Below are 15,019 nucleotides of genomic sequence, written 5' to 3'. Positions count from 1 at the left end.
AACGCAGAAGCGGCGCAGCGATGCGCCGAGCGTGGACATCCGAGGGTGGATACCCACTGTGACCTTGAGCCGACAGACAGGTGGAGTCGCGGGCCTGTCAGCTTGCGGGGATTCAGGATCGATGGGCAGGGTCCTCTGCTTCGAGGCTCGCTGCGGATCCTGTTAGAGGATTCTTGAGGATTCCAGCCGGAAGATTGATTGCAGCGTCGCTCGAGGTCTGACGGAGTGGGTGATTTTCACGTGATCCGAAGTGAAGTTGAAGAAGCTCGACGGCTTTCTGGGTGTAGTTGAGCCGGAGAGGAAGTTCATCGTTGGGAGTCTTTGCGTCTTTGTTTAAGATTAATTGGGAGACGATGAAGCTGAGAGCTCGTTCGGAACGACGATGAACGAGTCGGAGGATCTTTGTGCGTAACTTGGGTCCATCGGGGAGCACCGTTACGCATCTTGAAGAGACCGCATGCTTCTTCCTACGAGACTTTCGTTATCAACGAGCTTAGGCGTCGACGAGGAATTTGATGATTCCTCTCCATGTAGCCGACAATTGCTGCGAAAGTGATTGCGATCAGTGGCGAAAGAACGAGCTCGAGGTGTTATCTAGCTCGCGAGGGTTGCAATCGGAGACCATGAACGGCAGTTCGGCGATCAGGAGGACGGGCGGGATAAGGAGTTCAATTAGCACGGAGAAGTTCCTAAGAGAGTGCGAGTCGGTGTGCGATCGGTCGGGCGGCGTTTAAGAGGATGCAGCGACATCCGACAGCGGCTCCGTGGGATTAGCGCGAGCTTCTCGTCGGCGAATCGCGGAGTTGGCAAACGTTTCTTCGCCGGTGGAAGATAGGAGAGAAGAGGCGGTGCCCGATGTTGCGGAACAATTCGTAATGAGCACGGGACTCCACGGCGCCGACGTCGAACGAACACGTGCTGCGTCCCGTGAACCCGGAATCCTCGAACGGACGAATTTTCCCACAGCAAACTATCGGGCGAATTTTCGGGCAAGCCGAAGCCTGCGATCGCCAGCGACTTCCGATATCGTCGCCGCTCTCTCGCGATTGCTCAATTGTGATAGATTAATCCTGAGATCGCTATTTTCGGGAACGGAGAATTTACGGGGCTGTTGACCGCGTGAGGAGAGATCACCGCATTGTTGACTCGTGAGATAAGTACTGAACGCCTGCTCAATTTGCTCACCGCTTTCGACGCAGCCGAGCGATTTGCGGCTCCGTTGGATTATTAAGGAGTGCTCGACGATCGATTGAAAATCGCCGGATAAGAGAGCACCGAACGCAGTCCAGAGATAACGATACACCCTCGCCCAAATAATTTGATCGGTGACTCAAGAGATTGATTCACGCTGTCCGCAAACATGGAGCACCTTAATTTTCGATGAATCGTTCAAGTATAAATGCGTCCGAGTATTTTCAAAGGGGCTCCTTGAAGATACTTGGGAGAACTCGAAGTTCCTATCAGAGAGAGAGATTATAGAGAGATATTTATTGTAAATCTACGGAGTCGGTGGTATTTTTTCGGGGGATTCAGAGATGACGAACTCGAACAGCAGTTCGCTGTCGCGGGCCTGGCTCCGTGCGAATTGCTGTCGCTGCGGCGATCCTCGCCAGGACAACGTGAACAACAACCTGAAGGAGGAAACGCCTCTGCGGGAGGAGACGGAGACGCTTCTGCACCGCATCGCGTTCACGGTTTGGCACACTGCCCTCCATATCGAGAGCGAGGTGCGTTCGCCCCGTCCTCGCGTGGGTGTCGTTCGCGCGATCGTTTTGTTGTTACGACGCCCCGCTGCCCGCCGAACGCGACAAATTGCGCCCCGTCACGTCCGCCTCTTCCGGGCGTCTAGTTTCAGCCGAGATTTCAGCTACCGGTGATCGATCGATCGCTATTAAACGCGCCACCGAATGATCGATCGGGACCGCGTCCCTTCGTTTGCGACGAACGCGGCTGTCGAATTTGCCCAAGGAAATTCACGATGCTCGATCGATTGTGTTGCCTTCTTCCACTGAAGATGATTCGTCCTTTTCTTAATGCCAATTATTATTATTTCATTTTTCTTTGGTCGTTGCGTGGTTGATTATGATATATGTAACACGCGGATCGCGGATTTTATGCTATAATAGTCTTATTATTTTATGTTATAATTGAGATGCTATAATTTTATGCTATAATAGCCTTATTATTTTATGTTATAATTGAGACGAGCTAGTAAAATGCAAGACAAGGAAAATGTTTTTCTTCCTTTTCCCTTTTCTTTCTTTTTTTTACTATTTTCATGCAATTTCAGTTGCGCCTCTGTTTAAGGTTAATTGTGGATTTTATTTATATAGATTTTATTATCCGTTTATAATAAATGGAAATGATAACGTCAGAAGTTATTCTCAAATTGTTAAAATCATGATTTCTTTATAGGTAGACTGTGGATCCTTGTGCGAAATAAAAATTGTCTACAAGAGATTCTTACAAACATACCTTACATGAAAATGTCTATCTAATCATTATAATAAGTTGAAAATAATGGAACAATATTCTGAATGGATATGCTCGATGAAACTTCAATGATGTCCTTACAGTTTTGTATTTGACCTATTCATTTTTATCTATTTTTGACCTATTCGTTTTTGACCCATTCATGTATACCTAACCCGCGATTACAAATCGGGATCCACGAAAACGATTCGCAATGATCTAATCTCGAACGAGGCCAGAAAAATCTCATGTAACAATGTTTATGCTTGATTGTTCCGCGGAGAAATCCGGGAATCAGCCGTAATTGCAAGCCGCAGTCCCGTCGAATCATGACGAAATGAGAACTAAGTGACTCAAGATTCGTCGGTTTTTGATTGTTTACGGATCCTCGTTAAGGGAAAATTAAGGGTTCCATTGTTTCCCGTGCACACAGAGACAGACGTTCGCGGAACAATGAGAATAATTTGCGCTCCGCGTGCTTCTTCGTGATCATTTTTTATTTTTGGAAGAGCCATGCAACCTACTTTCTTAGCGGCGACTTTCGTATATATTTTTCTGAAAACGGAACGCAATTATGATTTCTAAAGGCGGCGGTTTCGAGGCGATGTAATTACGTATACTTCTCTCTTTGTTGCAGCACAATGGGGGCTACGAAGCACAGCCGAAGAGTGTCAACACCATCACCAGGAGCAAGCAGCAACAACAGGTAAAGATACCGGCAAACTTTCTCGTGTATTATAGCTGTCCTTCTGTCCGAATTAGATCGCTCTTCAACGAGCTCGGTTTAAAACTGAAACCTGATATCGCCGAGATTGCATTTAGTTAAACTTCGCGCGAGTTTCATCACAATATTGCACTTATTTAAACCTCGTATTTATTACAAGATTGCATTTATTTAAACCTCGTACGAGTTTTATCACAAGATTGCATTTATTTAAACCTCGCACGATTTTTATCACAAGATTGCATTTATTTAAACCTCGCACGATTTTTATCACAAGATTGCATTTATTTAAACTTCGTACGAGTTTTGTTACAAGATAGCGTTTGTCTAGATTTTGTACGATTTTTATGAGAAGATCGCATTTATTTAAACTTCGTACAAGTTTTATGAGAAGATTGCATTTATTTAAACTTCGTACAAGTTTTATCACAAGATAGCATTTACTTACATTTTGTACGAGACTTTTTTACAAGATTGCATTTATTTAAACCTCGTATAATTTGGATTACAATTAATGTTTGAATAAGAAGGTTCGTCGACAAATTTCTCAAAAAAGCGATTTTTATAATATCAGGAATTGTAAAAGAAAAAAGTCAGGTACCAGACATTTTGACTAGTTTGATAATTCCAGCGATAATTGTGAAGATGTAATTGTTACATCTCCCATGTAATTTGAGAGAAGCGAAGAATATAACAATCAGTACGTAATTCCACCTATTGTTTTATCTGAATTATATTAATTATATTAATTATATATAATTTTTCTTCGTGTACGATTACACATTAATTGCTACAGGCTGATTCAAATCACGTAAACCGAAATACCCACGTTGCCATTTTCTAACAGAGTCGCCAAAAACCAAAGACCATAGGAACGATCAAGCATGAAAATCCGCAAAACGAGAACATTTTGATCGCGCGCCTAATTGTTCAAGCACGAGTCGCGGCGCCGAGAAAGAAAATAATTCTCAGCCGGTTTCCTGATTCGCTGCGAAGATCGTTCAACAACACAACACCGCCCGCATGTATGTTTTGCGGCGCGTAATGCGCGGATACGTGAGCAGAAGTTAAAAAAGCGGTCGGAAGAGAGGAATGGAGGTCAGGTGCGCGGTCGAAACGGGTCGTGCGGAGCCTGGTATCGTTCGAAATTTCACGGAGTAGCTGTACGCACGTGGCGGGATGCAAAATAGTCGGTCGCGTATGGCAATTTCGACTGCGAGGCGAGCCGAGCCGAGTGATTTTGCATACAGGATCGTTTGCAAAACGGTGGATCGTGACGGTGGCGGGAACATGCGGCCCGGGAGACGTCGGGGGGCCGTTCGTTCCACGACATCGAGGGCCCCGTTTCGAATGTAAATAGGACTCGGCCGTGTTTTCCCGCGGAATAAATGAAGACACGGCTGATGCAATCGGGGCACCGTGTCCAATACCGGCCGTCCTCGCACTTGCTCGGCCGTATGGTTGTTTTAATATGAAATATTTCGAGAGCACCGGCTCGTAAATGGTACAAATCGCGGCTTCTTATCGGCCGCGGTAAACCTCCTACGGTACCGTGGGCCCCTTTGCATAACGATCGTTCGCGTATTTTCGATGTTTCCTACGGTCACGAGGAATAATTCCGCAGTTTACAATACCTGCCACGCGATTTTACTTTCATGCCTCGCTCCCTCGTTTCTTACCACCTCCGGCGATACTTGACCGTCCTCCGTGTAGCCCTGTTTCGAGCCGTATACTGTGTCTTCTTAGTGGAATGGTCCACCAAGGTCTTAATGCGGTGTTCGACACGTTGGTAAAACTTTATTGTAAAACGAAGTGGAGCAACCTGCAGATAACTGACTCATCGAAATTCTTCTTTTTTCGCGCGTTCTCTTATCGATACGGTCCTGATACTAAATTCTATTTAACACTTTGTATTACAACATCTTCTGCAGCTACTTTGATTGGCAATTCTTCGTTCTTAACGCGTTCGTTGCCAGCGTCACACGTGTGCGACGACCACGATTTTTTTTATCTTCTTTCAGCTTACGTAAGGAACATCGAATTTATTTTGTGAATGCAATTGATTGAAATCGTAACGCATTGCATGATAGAGAATTTATAGCTTCTCTTCGATGACATTTTCATCGTATTTATTTTATTATCTCCCTGATAGAACGAGACATTTTTTATTCTTGTTTTATTCTTGTCTTTATTCTTGTTTTATTCTTGTTTTTATTCTTCTCTCTCCGATTCTTTTATTCTCGGTTTATTTTCATCCCAAGATTTTGGTAACGGAAGCATCAAATTTCGTTTCGTTTTAAAACTAACGTTCACGTTTAATGGATCATGAACGAAATCTTCATCGCGAGTTTGTAAGCGATTAATACGTACGTAATGAATACGTTCTAATTGCCGGAAGCCGATCCGAGAAAATTGTACGAGCGCGAAGGGTTAATATCGGTTAAAATCGCAGTTAAAGTCCGAGCGAGAAGGAAGCGAGCGGAAAGAAGTTCGCGAGCGTGAAATAAAAGCCCCGGGATCTCATTAATTTGCGCGGAACCGCGGACCTCCTATACTCTCCTCCGGGTAATAAGTACACGTTACTGTTAGTATTATTAAGTACGATTACTCGAGATAACGATCCGAGGACGCAACACGTGGGAGGATTAAGGCTAACACCAGCAGAGAATTAAAGGGGACGTTGGACAGCTTTCGAGGTAGCGCTGCGTGCTTTATTAGCGGACCTTTTTCGAAATATACGCGAGTGTATAAGGCATGGCCGGCATTAACGCCGCGTCCGGCGAGAATTAGTCGTGAAAATGGCAGTAAGCTGGTGCACCGTGTGAGCAGCGCCAGCGTCGACTGATGTTGCACCAAGATAATCCGAATATATCGACGATGACCATGTAATGTATTCGCGAGACCCTTAGCCGGGCTTAGATTGCGGCGATTCCTGGGAAAATGGACCCCAGGTCGAAGCTCTGTTACCAAACTAACCGGGCAAATAATTGAAGCTGTTTTGTTTGGATTTTTTGAGCGAGTTGTTTTATTGCGACATACAGAATAATTGAAGTTCTATGGATTCCTTCTTATTTTTACTATAAATTAGCACTCTGATTAGAATGGCTGTAAAGTAGTGGGAAAAAATCGTAGGCCGATGTTTTTGGGCTTTTCGGAGAGAGGAAACTTGACGCTTCATTACGAATTTAATTGTATTTCAGGAAAAAATTTTTCGTGCTTTCCACAGGTTCGCAAGCATAAGTTTTAGGTACAAGTTGATCTTTGTAGCAAAAAATGCGTTAATAACGACATAGTGATGTCATTTCAAAATAATTAGAACAGTGTTAAAGGGAAAACTTCAGCCTTTAAGATGAGCTAAGAGCCAACGCGATAGAATAATTTTCAACAAAGTTACAGTCATTTGAAATTTGCCAAATTTCGTTCTATTTCTGCCTCGAACTTCGAATCACCAGAATTTAGCTGCCGCGGCACTCTTTTGATTCAAGCAGCCATAAAGTGGTGCCAAAAAATCATAGCTCGACGTTATTTAGCTCGTTGGAAAGAGGAGATTCCACGCTTCAAGGTCGCGGCAGCTTTATTCTAGGAAAAAATTTCTCCCGCTTGTCAGAGATCGCTGAATATGAATTAATGCGAAAATCGAACCTTCTGCAAAAATAACCAAAATGTCTAAAAAGTGTAGAATTCGATCTTCGCCAACATTCTATCAGAATTTACACTGTGCGACCAACGACTACAGCACACGTCCACCAGAAAGAAGTCGATAACGATAAAGCCCACTCCCACTTGGTTCCATACTTCGAATGAGAAGTTAGCTACGGCAATTACGCGTATTAACGATAATTGCCGTTGCTGTCGCGACGCTCTCCGCACCCTTTCAATGCCTTTCGGTGCCTCTAAGTACACTCGCCAATAATTACCGTGTTCACATCGCATCCTCGGACTAGGATCTCCACAATAAACCAGAAATTTCCCACGACACACATTAATACCCCGCTTGTACCACACTCGAACATATTTTCCTGCAACCAGAGTTCGACATTATTAGGATTGTATCGAATAAACATTGGTCTAATTGTAAGATAACTATCCGAATAAAAATTCATTTGAGTCCAATATTTTATTCGAATATTCCGTCGTAAATTATTCTATCCATTTATTTGAATAATTCGTCGTAAACTATTCTATTCATTTATTCGAATAATTCGTCGTAAATTGTTCTACTCATTTATTCGAATAATTCGTCGTAAACTATTGTATTCATTTATTCGAATAATTCGTCGTAAATTATTCTATCCATATATTCGAATAATTCATTGCAAACTATCATATCCATTTATTCGAATAATCTGTCGTAAAATATTCTATTCATTTATTCGAATAATTCGTTGTAAACTATTCTACTCATTTATTCGAATAATTCGTCGGAAACTATTCTATCCATTTATTCGAATAATTCGTCGGAAACTATTCTATTCATTCATTCGAATAATTCATCGTAAACTATTCTATCCATTTATTCGAATAATTCGTCGGAAACTATTCTATTCATTCATTCGAATAATTCATCGTAAACTATTCTATCCATTTATTCGAATAATTCGTCGTAAACTATTCTGTCCATTTATTCGAATAATTCGTCGTAAACCATTCTATCCATTTATTCGAATAATTCCATATTCGAACGAATTCTTATTCGAATAAAATTGTACGCGGACAAATTTGTATCGAGGCAAATTCGAACTCGATTGAATACTTATTCAACAGCGTCGAGTATAAAATGTTATTCGTTGGTCTCAATCTTTTATTGGTCGTTCGAATAAAATCTTTCCCAACACCGCCTGCAACGTCGTAAATCGCCGCACAAAAATCACGGCCTAGCCCAAGCTCCTGCTAAATATTCGGCCCTCCCCATCCTCTCAAGGCTCCAATTTCCAAGCCGAAGCGGCGCGGCGTCCCGGTTCCCATCGTCGCTCACCCTTCCCCGATTTTCCCACCCCGCCGAATCGCGGGGCGCAATCCGCCCACGCGTGTCGCCGTCGCAAATTGAAAATTTAACGACCTCTGCGGGTGTAAAAAAAGGCTGCCGGTGGGGCACAGGCGAAAAGAGGCGGGCCAGCGGAGTAGGACGAAGTTAGGGCGAAAAAGGGAGAGAGAGAGCAAGAGAGGGGGAGAAAGAGCGGGAGAGAGAGAGGCTCTAAAAATACGTTTATAGGATCATAACGCGGCAGGCTGGTGCTCGCGGGTGCAGCCCAGAGCTCCGGTCTGCTCGTACGTCGCGGTCCGCTACGGCCGTAAATCCCTCGCAGCGTTAGGCTCACGTGTGAAATTGCTATTACGCTGGCCGACGGTCCTACCGCAGCTGTCGTTCCTTGGAAGCCGGGACTGCCCGCCACGCCGTCGCCGTGTCCTTCGCATTTCTCACGCTTGCTTAGGATCCGGAGGGGTCCCAGGGGGTCCTTTGCCTATCCGATCTTTCCGTGGAAGCCGGTGCTCTCCTCCGGAGACAGGGCGCCGGGATATTCGCGGGCATTTGTCAGACGTCACGCGCGAATAAGTCGTAATATCGTCTGACGAGCCGCATTTTTGCCAAAGGTATGAGTATCACCCGCGGTGTGCAGCTGAATCTTCATGACCGCTTCCCTCTCTCTCTTTCTCTCTCTCTCTCTCTCTCTCTCTCTCTCTCTTTCTTTCTCTTTCTCTTTCTCTTTCTCTGATGGCTGATGCGTTACGGGACCCGTGTCTCCGACTCGTCCCGTTAAATTATTACGAGCCGCTGCACAGTGGCCCTGCTGCGTTCGATTTTGAACTAATTGTGTGGCGATGTCATCGATCGACAAGTTGACTACGGAAATTTAAACGCTGATCGCTGGCATCATCGAATTACGATTTTCCTCGCAAAGATCATCCGCCAACGATCTCACGACAGTTTCTCATTTATCCAGCAAATGATACTTTTTAGATATACTGAAGCACTGTGAAGTAGAATCGAATTCAATCTTCGAGTCGATTTCAATCTTCATCCTTCTCATGTTTAATCGTTTACCGTTTACATGATTGCGATTCTCTCTAACCGACGCTCAGATTGTAAAAATTGACAATTTGGGAAGAAGAGATACGATTATTCGCGCCTTGCTCTCGTTTTTATAATTGTCGACAATCGGTAACTGTAAAAACGAACCGCAAGACTCGATGATTGTATCTCCTCTTTCCAAATTGTTCATTTTTGTGCACAATCCGAGCGTCAATTAGGAAGACTTCATCTCCCCCGCAGCAAAAAATCGATTCTCCTCGCACGTAACATTATTCCCCTCACAAAAATAGTCTTCCTACGAACACACACCAGTTTCCCAACTACCTTTTATCTCCATAACATAAATTGAACTTTCCTCGAACACATTATTCTCCCAAAAAATATCCCCCGATATACACCCGAGTCACCGAAGCATCTATCTCGCCCACAGTAAAACTGGAATCTTCCTCGCAGAGAACAGTATCTTCTCCGTAAAGATCTTCTGCCAACGGACACATAAGTTTGCCACGTATTCGTCACTCGCGCAGCAAGAATTGAATTTCCCTCGCGGAGAACACATTACAGAAATTTCTCCCTAATTCGCGCTCAGATTGCGCACAAAAGAGGACAATTTGGGAAGTGAAGATACGATTATTCGTGTCTTGCGGCTTGTCGACAACTATAAAAATGAAACGCAAGGCTCGAATAATCTTTTCTCCTCTTCCCAAATTGTCCATTCTTGTGCGCAATCTGTACGCGAATTAGAGAGAAATTGTTGCATCTTCTCCAAAAATATCATCACCCAATATACAGACAAATTTCCCAAATATTTACCTCTCCTCCGGTAAAACTGCAATTTTCCTCGAATAAGAAGATCATTGTCTCAAAAAGAATCCTCAGCCATCACAAGTTTCCCAACTATTCAACACCCTTCGGCAAACATCGAATTTCCCTCATAGAGAAAATCACCGTCATCCCCACAAAAATCATCCGCCAACCATCAATTTCCCCACCGAGGTCTCCCCATTTCGCGCTAACGATCGGCGGAAGACGAGATTCGATCGTCCAAGAGCGGAGCGAATCCGCGACGCAGTTGTCCAACAATCGTGCTATTCAAATCCGTCGGTACTTCCTCGTCGCCCTTGAAGTCGAATTACTCACGCACAGGAGTTATCGCGTTCTCCATAGTGATTCGCGAACGTTGCCGCGCGCTAATGCGCCTCGCGTCTAACGACGAGCGTGACTTGGTCTGGAAGTCGCGCCGCCTAGCCTGGACGAATTCGTTGCATCATTCAGATGCAGATATCGCTGGCCAGCGAGTAGCCGGCTTTGGTGGGAGAAGCCTGTTGGACGTCAGGTGAACGAAGAAGAAACGCAGTACAGCCGTCGGACAAGACCGGCGACCACTGGGTAACCTCGAGCACGGCGACGACTGGCGCAGCTGAAGAAACACAATACCCGGCAGTCTGTTATCCCGTCGGCTAGGTCCTCTTCCCGTAAACCGACTCCTCTGCCAGGATAAACGCGGCGGCCGCGTCCAAGCGCCAGGATTTCATGTCGATTCGCTCCGATAAGGATCCTCCTGAACGGGCGCCGCCATGCCGGACAAGATCGTCGTCAGGATCCTCTACGCGCCGAAGTACTCCAAGGTTCACTCTCGCTCGAGAGAAAGAGAGAGACTTTCTGCTATTCTTGACTCGGTCCTCGTAAGCTCCGCTCGCGACGGCTCGATGAATAATTTATTGTTTCTTTAATGAGGCCGCCGAGCAGTTCGAAGTGCCAGGAATTGGTTATTCCGGGTGGTGAAAGTGGTCGGGAGGGGGAGGGTTGTAAACGACTTCCCCCGGCTTCGTTTATGACTTTAAAAACGGGGATGAATTATGTGCCGGAACGTGGAATTATTTCGGATCTTCTCCGAGGATAGCTTTCGCTTTGTTCCCGTTCGGTTTGCCGAAGCAGGGAAAGCTGTCTCGCAGTGTCCCCTCGCGAAAATTAATAGCGCGCCGTCGTTCCGCGGCTCCGGGAACTCGTCGCGTAGTAAAATCCGTGAACTGTTCATCGATATGAAAATTGGTGCTCGGATAAACGCTTAATTGTGTAGTCGAACCGTGCTGTAATGTTATGCCACGCGGAGAGCCAATCGTTGAACTAAATCGCCGGAGTCACGACGATTGAAAATTGTTGAATCGAAAATAGACGTGTTGCTTCTTCAAGTTCCGAACAGCCATTTCATCGTTGCACGATTGCACGAAAGTGATCTTGCCAACGTGTTAAATGAATATGAAACTTATGCTTGGGCTGTTTTGTTGGTTTATCGGTCATTTACGCAGCATCTGTCGTTCCTGTAATTTAGTTTCGCTTGGATCGTTCCTAACGAACGCACAGAAACCATTATCATTAAAGCTGCTGTAATAATTAATATTAATAATTAATATATTAATGTGTTAATATTAATAATATATTAATATTAAGCTGCTGTATATTAAGCTGAAATGTTCATGGTCAAGACATGTAAGAATGCTTTATCGTTGCACAGCTATAAAAATTAATCTAGCGAAGTGCGAAGTGTCTGTAAAATTTAATCTTGCAACATTCTGTCCATTTATTAATTCTTTGCGCTCGAATGGTGACTCTGAGGCACCATTAAAATTGTTGCACCACGTTCCACGATCATTTTTATAATATCAAAGCTTAGGTATAAAGAATTGTTAAAAGTTTAACTGTTGTATGAATCACGAGACTCAATTTCATACGCATAAAATGCACTTTGTCATTAAAATGGAAATACCATAAGTCGAAAAAGTTAATTTAAATTTTCCAGTTAATGTGGCTTCGAGCGCAAAGGGTTAACTTGGATTCACTTCGATCGTTTTAATCGTACATTCGAGATCGTTTTCAATTAAAAATCGCAACACGTATATAGTAAAAATTGATAAAAATTGTCTTGTCGTATTATAGTTATACAAATTGACCTGCCAAACTGTAAAATAACCGGACGATTTAAGCTTGGTCTCGCTTGGATCGTCCGGATCGAACGTCGGAATGTTAAAACTCGATTACTGCAAACCGGGCGAGGATGCGGGAATTTAATTGGCGCGTTAATTGGCTGTGCAGATACAGACGTCCTCGTCGACGACGGCACCCGCGAGGACGCCGGGCGTCGGTGCGGACGCGGCGACGACAGGTTTGGGGAAGGTCGGAGGTCGCGTGACGGAAGTGATGGAGCTCTGTTACGTCACGGAAAGGATCATCGCTCTTTGGTACAGGGAGGATGCCCAGGGAGTGCTCGAACATGCCACCACGCTGCTCCGAGGGAAACACGCCGATAATTATATGGTGAGCACCTGGTACCGATTAATTAATAGCCGTTTAATCGTACCGCTTTTTATGGAATAACGATCGGCAAATTGAACGACGCCACGATTACCGGCGCGGGGCAACCTTTAACTCGATTACACAATGCTGTTACAACCGTTGTCTCGATCTCGCTGGGATCGGTCCGCTTGAATCCTAAGCTGCTGCGGTAGCGTTCCACCGGTGTGTTTACCGCACCCGCCATTTTCGCAGTGTTCGCGGGAAACGCGAGGCAACTCGAGTAGAACGAAAGAAACTTCTCGCGAAAGTTCAAGTCCCCGGTGTCGTCTTTAAAACTATTCTGAATACGGAGCAGCTACGAAGTTTTGTAATAGCAACACCAATTACACCGCGGACGGGTAATCAAACGTTCCTCGGGTTCGGGGACACCTAATTGCCTGGGACGAAGTTACAGGAAAATGGGGAAAAGGACTTTCTCGGTTACCACAGTTTCGACGGAGGTAAAAAACGATGCTCGGTTCGACACAGTATTCTGATCGCGTATAATTAACGCTTCACGTTACATTAGGTAGCTAACAATACGTTTTGCTAAACTGATCACGGAGTATGAGTATGATAATAAGTAGACTGCGGATTTTGAAATAAATAAAATTGTTTTATTTAAAATTGAATAAAAATTTCGGAATAAATAAAATTTTAATAAAATTGTCTGCAGCAGTTATAAGTAATAAATACAGAAAAAATACAAAGTTGTTCTCTTTTTGAGTAATCTTAGGGGATTAAAAATAATACATTGATATTTTTTAATTCTTTTAATCTATTCGGTACTTCAAACTGCAGTTATTCAGTTTTGTATGCATAAAAACCGCAGTCTAGTCATAACAATTGCCTATTAATATTATTTAGTCGAGTGTATTAAGCTAATCGAAGCAGCAGATCTTAATTTACTTAATTAATATATTTGTAGTACACTCTCTTGTATGAAGTCTTCAATTTTCGGGCAATATTCCGCAAAGAATAACCCTTCCTCCCAAGTCTCACAATATCACTTCCACTTTCACCACAAATCCGAACCGTTTCTAAAATTCGAAAAGCCTAAACTGCCACGAATTGACGAGACTTTCTGTCAGTGGACGCGTTAAATTCGCGAATATAAAAAGACCGGGCCTGATCGAAGCGGCCTAACTTGCAGATATTCAACCTGTCGTCGCCAGGACGTCCCGGCGAGCCGAACACCAGAGAAGAAGGCTGGCCCCAAGGTCTGGCGCCCAGTTTGGAAAGGTTGTGTGCCTTGTGCAAGGAGCTGGACTCCTGGCTGAACGGTGCGCCTAATCGCGTCGTGGTTCTCCACGCCAGGTGAGTATCATCGTCGCCTTGAAAAGTCCGCGGATCCTCGGATGAACGATTTACCTGAACGAACACGAACACTTTCGGACGCAGGGGTAGCAAAGAGCGATTGGGTGTGGCAGTCTCCGCGTACATGAACTACAGCAGCATCTGCGGAGGACGCGACCAGGCGCTGGACAGGTTCGCCATGAGGAGATTCCTGGACGACAAGATCGGATCCCTGCAGGTCCCGTCGCATCGAAGGTAATCGCTCGAGAGCGTGACGTTTACTAGCCGCGTCGGCGCAGCGCGATAAAATTCAGTTTATCGCCTATTAGCCGAGAGCCGGTCGCACGTTGCTGCGAAAAGTGTCCCCGAGCGTGGTTGTGCCGCGACCAGTGCAACCGGCCAAGTTATTAACGCGAACCGGCCAGTCCCTATTTTAACGCAACGAGCATATCGCCGATCGTTTGACCGTAAACCTGACCGTTCGGATGGTCTTACAGTTTCCAGCGTTACGTAAACTGTTATGTCATAATTAGTATGCGTGCCGACCGCTGGCGGGCTCAAAGAAATTGATGTTTACGAGGCCGCGCTCTTATTTCTCGGATGCGGTCGCGTCGGAATCGATCTCTGCGTTTCCGGTGCATCCTTAGACGCGACCTTAACCGTCTTAAAGGGTTAGCGAAATTTCGAGGCTACTGGCACAGCGCAGAATAACACATTCTGGAAGCTAATCAAATCAAAATGACCGGATTCACATTATTTTATTCTAGAAGAAATCTTTCATATCTTTCATCAAAAATAATTGAATCGATTTCTTAATCAAAGCATACGTTCTCTTATTTTATCATCTTCATCAAACAACATATGTTTATTTCAATTAAAAAATTTTCTTACATTTCGATTCCACGACTTGGATTATATAAAATTTCAGAACGAAGGAAATCTCGTAAAGCATTGTTGCAGTCTAAGGAGTTACCGAGTCACAATGTCAGACTTCATTAATTAGCCGAAGCGTTCGAAATAGCAGACCTCGTTCCGGAAACGTTGCACACTATCATTACCTGTATCGTGAGATTGTATAACGATTCTCACGAATAGAATGGATCGTATGAACCAGTATGCGTCGTGCAATTCTAGCCTTGGCTGTCCAATCGGTCGAGCGTCAA

The 15,019-nt window shown here is 44.5% G+C and overlaps 1 protein-coding gene and 1 long non-coding RNA gene across 16 annotated transcripts in view; one reads left to right on the top strand and one right to left on the bottom strand.

Moving 5' to 3' along the window:
• Positions 1 to 15,019, top strand: part of by (focal adhesion protein tensin) — a 309,556-nt gene that overhangs the window by 226,745 nt on the left and 67,792 nt on the right. For 13 of the 15 annotated variants that reach the window (XM_076521246.1, XM_076521247.1, XM_076521245.1 and 10 more), the window contains 4 exons: positions 3,110 to 3,178; positions 12,321 to 12,542; positions 13,714 to 13,877; positions 13,962 to 14,111. In XM_076521246.1, coding sequence (XP_076377361.1) covers positions 3,110 to 3,178; positions 12,321 to 12,542; positions 13,714 to 13,877; positions 13,962 to 14,111 — 605 coding nt within the window. Of the gene's footprint in view, positions 1 to 1,520; positions 1,728 to 3,109; positions 3,179 to 10,608; positions 10,856 to 12,320; positions 12,543 to 13,713; positions 13,878 to 13,961; positions 14,112 to 15,019 lie in introns of those variants that run through there. The other 2 variants (XM_076521252.1, XM_076521257.1) reach the window with 2 other exon arrangements.
• Positions 6,370 to 10,437, bottom strand: LOC117224996 (uncharacterized). The gene is made up of 2 exons (XR_004491390.2): positions 10,041 to 10,437; positions 6,370 to 7,215 (listed from the first exon to the last, which is right to left on the bottom strand). It is a non-coding gene; the product is annotated as an uncharacterized LOC117224996 (long non-coding RNA).

This window comes from Megalopta genalis, chromosome 4 (genome assembly GCF_051020955.1).
Source record: "Megalopta genalis isolate 19385.01 chromosome 4, iyMegGena1_principal, whole genome shotgun sequence".
Classification (NCBI taxonomy): domain Eukaryota; kingdom Metazoa; phylum Arthropoda; class Insecta; order Hymenoptera; family Halictidae; genus Megalopta; species Megalopta genalis.
Note: the sequence above shows the minus strand (reverse complement) of the source record. Positions and strands in the feature narration are given on the sequence as shown.